Source organism: Mus pahari, chromosome 2 (genome assembly GCF_900095145.1).
Source record: "Mus pahari chromosome 2, PAHARI_EIJ_v1.1, whole genome shotgun sequence".
Taxonomy (NCBI): Eukaryota; Metazoa; Chordata; class Mammalia; order Rodentia; family Muridae; genus Mus; species Mus pahari.
Window position 1 is genome coordinate 120,203,305 of NC_034591.1, and position 13,524 is coordinate 120,216,828.

The window sequence follows — 13,524 nt, forward strand, 5'->3', positions numbered from 1 at the left end:
CAGGTACTATCTGTTGTCTTTTATAAAAAAGGAGAGTAAGGATATGTTTGATGTGAGAGTGGTATGGTGCAAAAGAGGGTTGCCTCCCTTGGAAGGCCCAACACTGAGGGACATGGGGAGGGGATTTGGGAAGGGAATGGAAACAGAAGGAGCTGGAGAGGGAGAGGGAGATGTGGAGGGAAGAGAAGGAGAGGAAGAAGGAGAGGGGAAGGGAAGAGAAGGGGAGGGGGGGAGGGGAGAGAGAGAAGGGGAAAGACCAGTCAGGAATTCCTGAAGAGACAATGGGAGGGAGAAGGGGAGAGAAGGAGAAAAGGGTCAGGGAGAGAACAGAGTCAGAGAGAGCAGGTTCAGAGAGAGGGGGGCAAATAGCCCCTTTTATAGTAAGCCAGGCCTACCTGTCTCTTGCCAGGTAACTTTTGGGTGGAGCCTAAAAGGAGTACTAACACTACCTTATTTTTGAGATGGTGTCAAGATCTAAAACTTACCAAGTATCCTTTGATTGTCTGCCAGTGAGCCTCAGGGAATTCACTTGTTTCTTAATCCCCACTGGCAAGATTACAAGCTTGTGCCTTTTTTTTTTTTTAAACATAGATTTTGGGTAATAAACTGATGCTTGTATATCAAGTTCTTTCAAGTTCTTCGCTGACTGAACTTTCTCTCTAGTCCAAAGTATCAATTGAATTTTGGACATAAAACCATGTGGAAGAAAATCAAAGTGCCTTTCATTTTATTTATATTCATTGGGTCTAACACTGAAATTACTCTTTCAGAATGTGCTGATTTTGTATAATATTGAAATTCAAATATGAACCGAAATGTTCAGGAGTCTTCCATTCTTTAGAATATGCCAAGGACATAAAAACAAAAATGTGCTCTGTACCTAATGCTTGCAGAAAGGTTTAAAACTTATTTTTATTATTTTTGACTAGATGTTGTCCCACTGATAAAAACTAAGAATGAAGAAAATTATGCAACAGTGGTTGGCTACAGTGCTTTCTTACACTGCGAGTACTTTGCTTCTCCCAAGGCCACAGTGGTCTGGTAAGACTGTTTTCTTAAGGGAATGGATGTGCGGGATTCTTGGGCCATCATTTGGCAGCACGAACTGCATCTGTGTTGCTACAGAAAGCCAATGTCTATGAGAAATAAGGAAAGAAATTAAATTACTCATCTCTCCTGAAAACACTGGCCAGACGTCTAGGAATTTTTTTTTCACATTAAGAAAGTTACAGAGCCATTTGTGTTCATAAAGAAAACAAAGAATTAAAATGATTCCTAAGACAATTTTAAGAATTGCTTTGTTTTGTCTATGATGGATCTCTCTGTGGGTTGCTGTGGCCTCTGGGCTGTTTATCTTAACCTACACTCAATTACAGACAGGCTTTAGACTTAGGACATTCATTTTGATCTTAAAGGTGCTCTTGTTTAATCTAAACATATCGCCATAAGCATCTTCTGTGTTAGTTGCTTAACCGATAAAGTTTGGTTAGTTTACTGGGAAATCAATGCGCCGTTGCTTTCCAGGGCCTAGAGTAGGTCAAAAGTAGTGAGGTCAGGCCATAGAAATTCAAAGTTACAATTTGTCAACCAAATTGTGATGTTTTGTCCATTATTATTTGATTTTAATTTTTAATAATATTTGATTAAAATATTGTTCATCTTGATTGCTGAAATGCTTTTAAATTTTACATCTGAGGCAGGTTCCATACCATTCTCAGTCTCATCCCCATTTTTTAAAACCTGTGTCAGCAGCCCGTTTGTCCTGTGAACTTGTGAGTGCAGGCCATCAGTTACCATGAAATGTACAGGGTTAATCAGGCTCTGACAAGAAATGCGTGGAGAATGGATGAATGTGGAGGAAAATGAGTCTGGGGTTGATAGGGTAAGTGTAATGCATGTCCACAGGAGAGGCAAGACTTCCCAGCTTATAATATTTCTGAATGACCAATGTTCCCCTAGGACAGCAGAAGGTTGGGAAGGTTCATTATCTGTTTCAATTACTAGCTTTCCCGTTTGCTAGCCCAGAGCAATCATTAACGAAAGAGTTCACTATAAATAAGCCAGAAAGTATTTATTAAGCTCAGAGGACACATGTAAAGTGGTACTAGGAGTTACAACACAGACAGAGGCAACAGTACAAGGAGGGAAATAGGTTTCCTTTAGCTATAGTCTGTTGACCAGCTCTGATGTACATCCCAGATAGTTCAAAGAGAGAAAACTCTCTCTACAGGAACACTTCAAAAGGTCCACCAAGCACCCAAAGAATGTGTAATTCTGGGTGATATCAGTGAATAATATCTGAAGTATACAAAAATTGTGTCCTTATAAAAAAGATGACCCATATCTCTATCTGCACAGGGAAGTGGCTGATGAAACACATCCCCTGGAAGGTGGTCGGTACCATACCCATGAAAATGGCACACTGGAGATCTACAGAACTACCGAGGAGGATGCGGGCTCCTACTCTTGTTGGGTAGACAACGCCATGGGAAAAGCCGTCATCACAGCAAACTTGGATATTAGAAGTACTGTTACTTTGCTTTTTCATTCAGGGCTTCTCATAGGGGCTCACTTGCTTCTTGTGTCCTCAGATAACACAGTGTCATTTAAGTTTGAGCATGTGGTGAAGTTTCTTTGCTCATTTCTCAAAAGTCCTTCCTCGCATTTCATCTCAAAGACTATTGCTAGTATGGCAGCTTGTGATGTTCATAGATTTGTGACACCTTAGCAGGGGACTGTGTATCCTTAGTGCTAGATGACAATCAGTATGTTATTTTTTTATTCTGTGTTTGATATCAGTAGAAACCTTGAAATACTACCAAGTATGAGTCTCTGTCTGAGCTTTTAACAAAATCATAGAAATTCAATCTCAGGGGGAAAAAAAGAGAGAGAGAGAGCAGCTTGATAGCTTGGGCAGGCTGTTTTATTCTCCTTAAACCAGAAACATCCTTGCCAAGCATCCACTCCTATTCAGGGAAGCTCTGGGAAGCTACTGATAGGCTTGGCCTTCACAGGCACGATTATTTTAATAGTCATTAGTCTTTGAGCTTCACGGTTTTGATAGCAGCAATTGCTTTGACCCTAAAACATTGTGATCCCTGACTCATTCACCAAGAAACTCCACAAGTATATGTTAAATGTTAAGAGTGTCTTCCCTCATTGCTCTGGAAATACTTCTGAGTGAGGAAGCAGATGCAGGGCCCCTTTTGCAGGACTTACTCTCTGATTCCCCCACGTTCATGTGGATAGCAAAACTATGCCAGGACTTCACCATTTTAGCTTGGATTTCTAAATTAAAAAGAATATACCACTCCTGGGCATTTAGATACCCAGAAGATTCTCCAACATGTAATAAGGACACATGCTCCACTATGTTCTTAGCAGCCTTATTTATAATAGTCAGAAGCTGGAAAGCACCAAGATGTTTTTCAATAGAGGAATGTATACAGAAAATGTGGTACATTTACACAATAGAGTACTACTCAGCTATTAAAAATGATGAATTCATAAAGTTCTTAGGCAAATGGATGGAACTAGAAAATATCATCCTGAGTGAGGGAGCCCAATCACCAAAGAAAACGCATGACATGCACTCACTGATAAGTGGATATTAGACCAGAAGTTCAAAATACCCAAAATACAATTCACAGACCACACGAAGGTCAAGAAGAAGGAAGACCAAAGTGTGGATACTTTAGTCCTTCTTAGAAGGGGGAACAAAATACCCATTGGAGGAAATACAGAGACAAAGTTTAGGGCAGAAACTGAAGGAAAGGCCATCCAGTGACTGTTCCACCTTGGGATCCATCCCATATACAGTTACCAAACCCAGACACTATTGTGGATGCCAACAAGTGCTTGCTGACAGGAGCCTGATGTAGTTGTCTCCTGAGAGGCTCTGNNAGTTCCTGACAAATACAGAAGTGGATGCTCACAGCCATCCATTGGAATGAGCATAGGGTCCTCAATGGAGGAGCTAGAAAAAGCCCCCAAGGAGCTGAAGGGATTTGCAGCCCCATAGGAGGAACAACAATATGAACCAACAAGTAACCCCAGATACCCCAGGGACTAAACCACCATCCAAAGGGTACACATGAAGGTACCCATGTCTCCAGTCGCATATGTAGCAGAGGATGGCCTTGTGGGACATCAATGAGAGGAGAGACCCGTGTTCTTGTGAAGGCTCAATGCCCCAGTGTAGAGGAATGCCAGGACGGAGAAGCAGGGGTGGGTGACTTAGTGAGCACGGGGAGGGGTATGGGGTGGGAGGGTTTGGAGGGAAAATGAGGAAAGGGGATGAAATTTGTAATGTACATAAAGAAAACATCTAATAGAAGAATAAAAAAAATAAAATTGACTAACTTAACAATTTTCTTTATAAGATGGTTATATTTGTGAACACTACAAAATGAGAAATTATATTATTTTCAAATTCTAGAAACATTTGTTAGCTCATAGTTTAGTTATTTACATTAGCAAATAATAGCAAGAAAATTTCCTAGCTAATTAATCTGTGCATGCACTTAAACTTTATCAGGTTCAGTGGTAGAATATAGCTGTAGGACACATCGAATGTGGATGTAACAGATCATGACAATTTTGGTTGCTTGGGTTGCAGACAACTTAGTAACAACGTTGAGCTGTGCTCTGTAGATCTAACTAATATCTTTCTTTTTTTAAACTGAAAAAAAAAAAATACAGATGCTACAAAGCTCAGAGTTTCTCCTAAGAATCCTCGAATCCCTAAATCACATGTGCTTGAACTATACTGCGAAAGCCAGTGTGACTCACATTTGAAACACAGTTTGAAGCTGTCCTGGAGTAAAGATGGAGAAGCTTTTCAGACGAATGGCACAGAAGATGGCAGGTAAGAACAGTGCTATGAAAAGACTGTGTGTGTGTGTGTGTGTGTGTGTGTGTGTGTGCGCGTGCGCGTGTGTTTGTGTGTGTGTGTTTAAGACAACACATTAGAGAAGTAGTCCTAAAGTTGTTCACAGTGCATTAAAGTAAAAAAAAAAAAAAAAGATAATCATTCAGTTGTTTCACTTTTCATGTCAGGATTCAGGGCTAAAATACTAGTTTTTTTTGTTGTTGTTGTTGTTGTTGTTGTTGTTGTTTTTTGACTGGTTGGTTGGTTGGTTTTCATTTTGTTTTATGTTTTTATTCTTGTTTTTGCTCCTTAATTTTCATAAAGCATGGTTTCTCTCCTCAGTGCAGTAAACAGAAGCCAGGGGTGAGATGCAGATTAACTACTTAAGTTTAGGAGCTTCCTGAACCATTGGGACGAAGGGAAGAGCCAGCTGTCAAGGGTGTTGCTGACTGTTGCTTGGGACTCTTACTCATGGGCGTTATCCTGTCATCCAAGTATCTGAAAAACATTTGAACCCCTCAGAAACCCTGCTCCTATGATGGAGAAGGCCAACTTCTGGTACCTTACTGTCTATCGGAACCACAGTTCATACTTCTTCCTAACAGTCAATGACCATTCCACCTGTCATTCTCACACAAATCCTTCTTGCCCATAAACCCCGAGTTATAACTGACAGTCATTGTGTTGTAAAGTATTGCCAACATTAGCCGACTTGTCTGTAGGAATAGTTTGCTGAATCATATGCAGATACCAAAATCTGTGTGGTAAATTGTGTTCTTTAAGAGGGTGTTCTGTTTATATTGCATGCTTTTATTTATGATATAAGTTGCATTTGCATTACTTTTAATACTCAACACAGTGCGAATGTTCATAAAATAGTCATTATAGAGTGTGATTTAGAGAATAGTGACAAGAAAAACTGTACAGTTCAGTACAGATGCAAGTTTAAAAGATACTGTTCATCCACAATTGGTTGAACCCGTGAATGTAAATCTCATGCTTACAAAGGCTGAGGACACATTTCTGAGTATTCTGAACAGGAGTAACTCATAAGATAGGAGAAAGTTTGAGTAAAGGTTGAGAATTACTGGAGTTTAAATGCATCAAAGAGAGAGAGGGATCAATAGAGTCCAATAGAATCAAAAGAGTCAGAAATCCTGCTTGTTCTTTTAAATCAGAGGAAGGTCAGTTCTGCCTTCTTCTTGTATTGTCTTTGAGTGAGAGATAGAAAATTATCCTTTTGAAGTCAAATTTCATCTGAAGTTACGAAGTAACTCTGAAGGTCTAGAAATAGCACAAGCCCTCCTTAGGTGAGAGCACTGCAGAGGCTTCGTTAAAAGAATGGACTCCAACTTAGTGATACTCAAATTCCAAGACGGGTACTTAACGGACTGGTACCCTCGCACTGTCTGCTTGATGCCTTTCAACCACCACTTCTTTTGTTTGTTTGGTTTTGGTTTTGGTTTTGGTTTTCGAGACAGGGTTTCTCTGTGTACCCCTGGCTGTTCTGGAACTCACTTTGTAGGCCAGGCTGGCCTCAAACTCAGAAATCTGCCTGCCTCTACCTCCCAAGTGCTGGGATTAAAGGTGTGCACAACCACCGCCCTGCCAACCACCACTTTTTATAACATTACTTGACAAGAAGGATTAAAAGCTGGAGCCTAAGGTTACTGTGAATTAATATGTGAATAAGATAGAAAATATAGGAAACAAATCATTTTTCACTATTCTTTTTGGACCATTTATTCATCATTTCTTGAGTCAGTTCCTTTCGTGACTCTTACTATGTTGGCTTTGTTGATAATATCTCTGTTCGTGCTTATATGCCATCTCCCAATGTGAAGGCATCAGCTGTGGTCCCTACGTTGTTATAGTGTAATTCTTGCCCATCAACAGCTAGTAACACTGGCTGACAACGTTTCATTATACAAATTGATGTACGAATGAGGGGCACTACCTCCAGTCAAAATGCAGTCACATATGAGTGAACTTTGTCTTCCATTCTTCAGTTTTTTCAGGTTTTGATTTAGCAGTAAAATTTTCAATTATGTAGGACGGTCACCCTTTCCACAAAGAAAGCCTTATAGTATTTTTCAACTGAATAGCTATTAATGTGAATGTATTTTAAATTTAATGGAACTTAACGAAAAAATTGTGAAGATTCATGTGGATACTATCTATATAAGTATAGATTTAAAGAAAATTGATAAAGGATTTGTTTTGTGTAGCCAATTATTGCAAACTGCCAAAATATATAGAACTGAGTTTTAAAGTTAATTGAAATAATTTGAAGGATGAAGTGCAGGACTGCCCTCTAGTGTTCAAACACACTAAATGCTTTAAGTTAGCTCTTGGAAGCTAACTCTTAGACGAAAGGGAAATAGAAAAAAAAAAAAAAAAAAAAAGACATATTATCAGATTCCATTAGAATATTCTGGCTCCGTGTGTAGGGTTCTAGAATCTTCTTCTCTCACAAGCATCCTCCTTTATTCTGTGTAAGGTTCCCTGCTTACATCGTAAGAATTCTGTAAGCACACCCTAGCTAGCTCCATTATCAGGGCGTGTTTCTGAGCTATGGCAGCCAGCGCAGAGTTCCTTCACAGCCTGTGGGTTACAGATGGTTGGATTTTGTAATTTTTGAAAATTGGGATCCTATTTAATACTGTGTAGTCATGTGTGCACAATGTAAGACGTTATTCTCAATCTTCATCAGTGTCCTTCTCCAGTAACAGTTGCAGGGTACGAACCGGTTTTGTCACGCTCTTGAATCGTTTTCTATGAAGGAGTTTGCATCGTGTGTTGTTAATGGATGGTGTCTCTGCTGTGGTAGCTGTTCTCACCCTCATCATGTACTTTGTGTTTGCCTCCCTCCCTCCCTCCCTCCCTCCCAACAGAATAGTGATTGACGGAGCTAATCTGACCATATCTAACATCACAGCAGCAGATCAGGGCATTTACTCCTGTTCTGCTCAAACTTCTCTTGATAGTACTTCGGAAAAAACTCAAGTAACCGTCCTTGGTAAGTGAAAACAAGTGAAGGAGATCTCTGCCCATGCTTCCTGTGACACTTAGCTTCCCTTGTTTCTAGGTATTAAAGTCAATGATTCGTGAAGCCTCTGCTCATAGAGTGAACTTTCTTTGTCTTATTGTCATCATTGACGTTTAAAGTGCAACATCACTTTCAAATTATTTCTACTCTTCTATAAAAGAAATCAATGAATTCATAATTTCTTTTCCCTTCATGGGGAGATTGCCGATAGCAGCAGAAGAGAAGGGAGGCTGACAGTAAAAAGATAACCAAAGGTCTCAATCTACCTGTTCCTACTGTTCAGAGAATAAAAGTGGGTGCTATGGAGGACTGGGGAATGGGGGTGTTCAGTGGTGGGTGTTTGATGTTTAGGTTTTATTCCAGAAACTATCTGAGCTCCAAGGGCTCCAAGAAGTTGAGTGCAGACATCAAGTATTCTTTAAAGGAATATATTTGAAGTTTTTTTTTAAAGCGCTAATTGGAAAAGAGTGTGCACACATCACCAGGGCTGTCAGTTGTTTTCCTGTATCCCTGACAAAAAGTCAAATGTCCAAGGCTCAGCTTCTCTTTCAATCACTGCCCAAGAGAGACAAGCACTCTCATCAGATAAGAACCCAGATAAAAGTGCTTTGTGAACTTTAAAGAAGCACACCTGTATAAGAAGACCATTCTTACCATCATCCCGGTACATCCTCGGAGAGGAGGGTTTGTAGACACACTGGAAGCTTTGAGTATTAAGTCATCTCAGGAAGCTGAACTTGGCTCTTGACAAATGATCTTTAAAACCCTTGAAAAACATGGTGCCTGTCACATGGAACCATCTCTGCTCTGACATCCTTATTGCTCCTGTCAGCTTTTTGCTATCATGTGACATCTATCTTTTATTGCTGATTAGGTGTTCCAGATCCGCCAGGAAACCTTCACTTGTCAGAAAGACAAAACAGAAGTGTCCGGCTGTCCTGGGAAGCAGGAGATGACCACAACAGCAAAATTAGCGGTATGAGAGCTTGAGATGACCTTTATCTTTACCTGAGAATCAAATTAGTAACATGTTGGTTTTGATTGTATATTACATAATAAATTAGATATTATTATTATTATTATTATTATTATTATTATTATTATTATTATTATCTGCTTTTATATGTGTGCAACCCATAAGGGCAGTATCTGTAGAGATAAGAAGATGACACTGTATGTGCTAGAACTAGAGTTACAGGTGGTTGTGGGTTCTGTGTGAGTGCTGGAAACTGAACCTGGCTCTTCTTTAAGAGCACCGAGTTCTGTTAACTGTTGAGCCATCTCTCCAGCCCCTAGATTAACCTTCTGAAAATACTCTTTATACTGCATTTAATTGGCTACACAGTTCTAAGTCTTCCTATGAATATGCATTGTACCTTGATCATACTTCCCTCGCACTCCCTACCCTCCCTCCTACTATCCTTCTCCTGCTAGTATATCTGTAATGTCCAGGTTGACAGCCTTAACTTTCATGTCTCATGTATGCTCCTGATGATGTGTGTATATAAAATCTAAAAGTCACCAATGAAAAAGGACAAACCATTTTGTCTTCCTGAGATTGGCTTAATTTATTTAAGATGGTTTTCTCCAGTTTAACTCATTTTCCTGGAAATGACATTACTTTTTTTCTTCAACCTTATTGTTATATGTTTTGGTGTATACAAGTTTCTGTGTATAGGGATGTGGGTGTGTGTATGTGAACATGCACATGCATGTATCTTTGTGTGTGTGTGTGTGTGTGTGTGTGTGTGTGTGTGTGTATGTGCAATCATTCTTGTGTATCATTTCTTAAGCACTGGCTATCTTTTGAGTTGTTTGTTTATTTTTGATGCAGGATGTCTCATGGACCATGACTTGTCAAGTAAACAAGGCTAGCTGCTTAGGAACCTTAGAGATTTTCTTATTTTCACCTTTATTATATTAGGATTACAAATGCAGTCTACCAACTGTTTTTATATAGGTTCTGGAAAATGAATCCAAGACTTCAAGCTTTCAAGAAAAGTACTTTTTTTTTCTTGTGTCAGTTCCAATATCATTTTCTTCCTTTAAAAAAAAAGCTTTTAATATTACAAATAAATCCTAATAAACCTTCAACAGACTCAATATGTCCTAATGGCTTGTTCATGTTCTTCCCTCAGAGTACATTATAGAGTTTGAAGGGAACAGAGAGGAACCCGGAAAGTGGGAGGAGCTAACTAGAGCCCAGGGAGAAGAAACAGACATTGTGTTATCTTTGGCTCCGTACGTGAGATATCAGTTTAGGGTCACAGCTGTAAACGAAGTCGGAAGAAGCCACGCCAGCCTGCCTTCAGACCATCATGAAACTCCACCATCGGGTATGGAAAGTCTAACATCGGGTTTCTAACAAAGTATCTTATGCTGGTCCAATCATTGTTTTTGAATGCATTTGAAAAAAATCAAGCATGTAATGTAGGCTTCAGATTCCTCAAAGTAATTTGAGAAGTTTTATAAACTAGCAATGTACAAGGCCAGAGGTATATTGTTTTAGAGTTGTAAATTTTTTTGATAGTGAAAAGGAGCTTGGAATTATGCATGGTGTGGGATAATATACTATTCTGAGTAAGTTTTAACAGCTAAATATCAGATCATGTTTGAAGCAGATTTCATCATGGAAATTGTAAATAGAAGTTCAGTAGGTAGAGGAAACCATGGATTCAGTTTCCAAAGAAACACCATTGACTCATATAAAAATCCTGTAAATATGTAATGCTGACTCCTGGTGTTACTTTCTTATGAATTTAAATTTTACATATTTCCATATTTGCCTAAATTATCAGGATAATTTTATGAGTCACCAACAGAGACAGTGCAGAAACAATATATATGGGGGAACTGGGATTGGGCAGTATCGTGCTCACAATACAGTGTTTGCTTTTATTCCCCCCAGAGTAAAATAAGCTTGCTGGGGTATAAGCAACACTTATAACTGAGGAAGAATCAAGATGAAGTAAAACTTGAATCTGGTACTTGTATGTTTTTAGTTTATGCTGGATTCAGTGTTAAAATCCTTGTTAGGATGTTTCCAATAAAATGTACCTACATGAATGTATTTCATGCGTGTATTGCAAGGTACTTTCAATTTGATATCTATAAAAGTTGCTTGTTGATGTTGATACATAAAGTTCAGATTCATTCGTCTACGAGCATATATTCACAGTGCATACTTCTCTCAATAATTGTGACAGAGCAGTACAGTTTGAAAAATAAAAATATGTTTCTTAAAACAAACTTCTACAATCCCACTAAAATCAGGGACTAGACAAGGCTGCCCACTCTCTCCCTACCTATTTAATATAGTACTTGAAGTCCTAGCTAGAGCAATCCAACAACAAAAGGAAATCAAGGGGATACAAATTGGTAAGGAAGAAGTCAAAATATTATTTGCAGATGATATGATGGTATACATAAGTGACCCTAAAAAGTCCACCAGAGAACTCCTAAACCTGATAAACAGCTTCAGTGCAGTAGCTGGATATAAAATTAACTCAAANAAATCAGTGNCCTTCCTCTACANGNAGGACAGATGGGANGAGAAAGAAATTAGGGAAACAACACCCTTCACAATAGTCACAAATAATATAAAATACCTTGGTGTGACTCTAACTAAGGAAGTGAAAGATCTGTATGATAAGAACTTCAAATCCCTAAAGAAAGAAATTGAAGAAGATCTCAGAAGATGGAAAGATCTCCCATGCTGATGGATTGGCAGAATTAACATAGTCAAAATGGCCATCCTGCCAAAAGCAATCTACAGATTCAATGCAATCCCCATCAAAATTCCAACCCAATTTTTCAGAGTTAGAAAGGGCGATTTGCAAATTCATCTGGAATAATAAAAAACCTAGGATAGCAAAAACCATTCTCAACAATAAAAGAACCTCTGGTGGAATCACCATGCCTGACCTTAAACTGTACTACAGAGCAATTGTGATAAAAAACTGCATGGTACTGGTACAGCGACAAACATGTAGATCAATGGAATAGAATTGAAGATCCAGAAATGAATCCACACACCTATGGTCACTTGATCTTTGACAAGGGAGCTAAAACCATCCAGTGGAAAAAAGACAGCATTTTCAACAAATGGTGCTGGCACAACTGGCGCTGCTTGTGGACGTTGTACATCGTGGTGCGCACTAGGCTCCGCACCACGATGTACAACGTCCACAAGCAGGAAATGGAGGAGCTAGAGAAAGTATCCAAGGAGCTGAAGGGGGCTGCAACCCTGTAGGTGCAACAACAATATAACTAACCAGTACCCCCTGAGCTCGAGTCTCTAGCTGCATATGTAGCAGAAGATGGCCTAATCGGCCATCATTGGGAAGAGAGGCCCCTTGGTCTTGCAAACTTTATATGACCCAGCACAGGGGAAGGCCAGGGCCAAGAAGCAGGAGTGAGTGGGTAGGGGAGCAGGGGCGGGGGGGGGGTATGGGGAACTTTTGGGATAGCATTTGAAATGTAAATAAAGAAAATATCAAATAAAATATTCTAAAAAATAAGAAAAAACAAGCTTCTAATTTTAACTAACAGGCTTAAATTTCAGATATCTGCAATAAATCATATATATTCCATCATATCATTATAGAACTCTTAGAATCCTATCTTACTCCTCTTAACAAAATTTATTCTGCAAAGCTATCTTAAATCTTCTTAGAAACTTGAATTTAATAAATAATGTAAAATATTTAATTATTTGACTTTTGATGGGGTTGGGTGTTACATATTAAACCAACTGGTTACTATGAATTAAAAAAATAATTTTAATGTTTGTCATTTCTAAGCTCCAGACAAGAATCCCCAGAACATCAGAGTTCAAGCATCTCAACCCAAGGAAATGATTATAAAATGGGAGGTGCGTATTAATTTGTTAGTTAATCTCTTTCTCTTTGGTATTTTTTTATTCATTTTAAGTTGGTTTGCTAACTCTATTGACACAACTATTTTTTTTAAGAACAATGAAATAAGATTGGGGAATCAAGCTACATTTGGGGGTTATTGTCAATGTTTTAGGACCACAGTGATTGGATTTGCTGTAAATAGGCTTAGCGATTTTGCTTACTGGTAGCTCACTGATAGTTTACTGGTACCTCACTGGTAGCTCACTGGTACCTCACTTGTGCCTCACTGGTAGAGTTATTGCCTCAAATGAATGAGAGCTTGTTCTCAACCCAAAAAGTAAAAAACAAACAAAAGGAATGAGTTTAAAATGGGGTCTAATTCTAGAACTTGATTTAATGAAAAATTGATCTAGATGGAATCTGTTATGAGAAATTTCAAACTTCTAGTATTTTACCTCAAATATTTTAGATATTTTCACAATTAAAATATAGTAAAAAAAATCTTTGATCATATGGTCACCATATGTAAAAGATAATAGGAGATATAGTCTTGTAGACATTTACTTCTGATTCTGATGACAACCTCATCTTTTCTCAGCTTTAGACTTAGACACTAAGACTCTTTCCTTCCTCACACTAGAGAAATATATCACCAGCAAATGGCCCTATAGAAATATATCTCCAGCAAATGGCCCTATAGAAAACCACTCTTTGAATTCGGAAGAACAGTTTATATCTGCTGAGAT

At 38.7% G+C, this 13,524-nt stretch overlaps 1 protein-coding gene across 6 annotated transcripts in view; it reads left to right on the forward strand.

Annotated features, from left to right (window-relative positions):
* Positions 1–13,524, forward strand: part of Chl1 (cell adhesion molecule L1 like) — a 203,281-nt gene that overhangs the window by 164,466 nt on the left and 25,291 nt on the right. For all 6 annotated transcript variants that reach the window (XM_029535338.1, XM_029535337.1, XM_029535340.1 and 3 more), the window contains 7 exons: positions 930–1,041; positions 2,359–2,525; positions 4,702–4,867; positions 7,765–7,889; positions 8,794–8,895; positions 10,058–10,255; positions 12,722–12,792. In XM_029535338.1, coding sequence (XP_029391198.1) covers positions 930–1,041; positions 2,359–2,525; positions 4,702–4,867; positions 7,765–7,889; positions 8,794–8,895; positions 10,058–10,255; positions 12,722–12,792 — 941 coding nt within the window. The remainder of the gene's footprint in view (positions 1–929; positions 1,042–2,358; positions 2,526–4,701; positions 4,868–7,764; positions 7,890–8,793; positions 8,896–10,057; positions 10,256–12,721; positions 12,793–13,524) is intronic.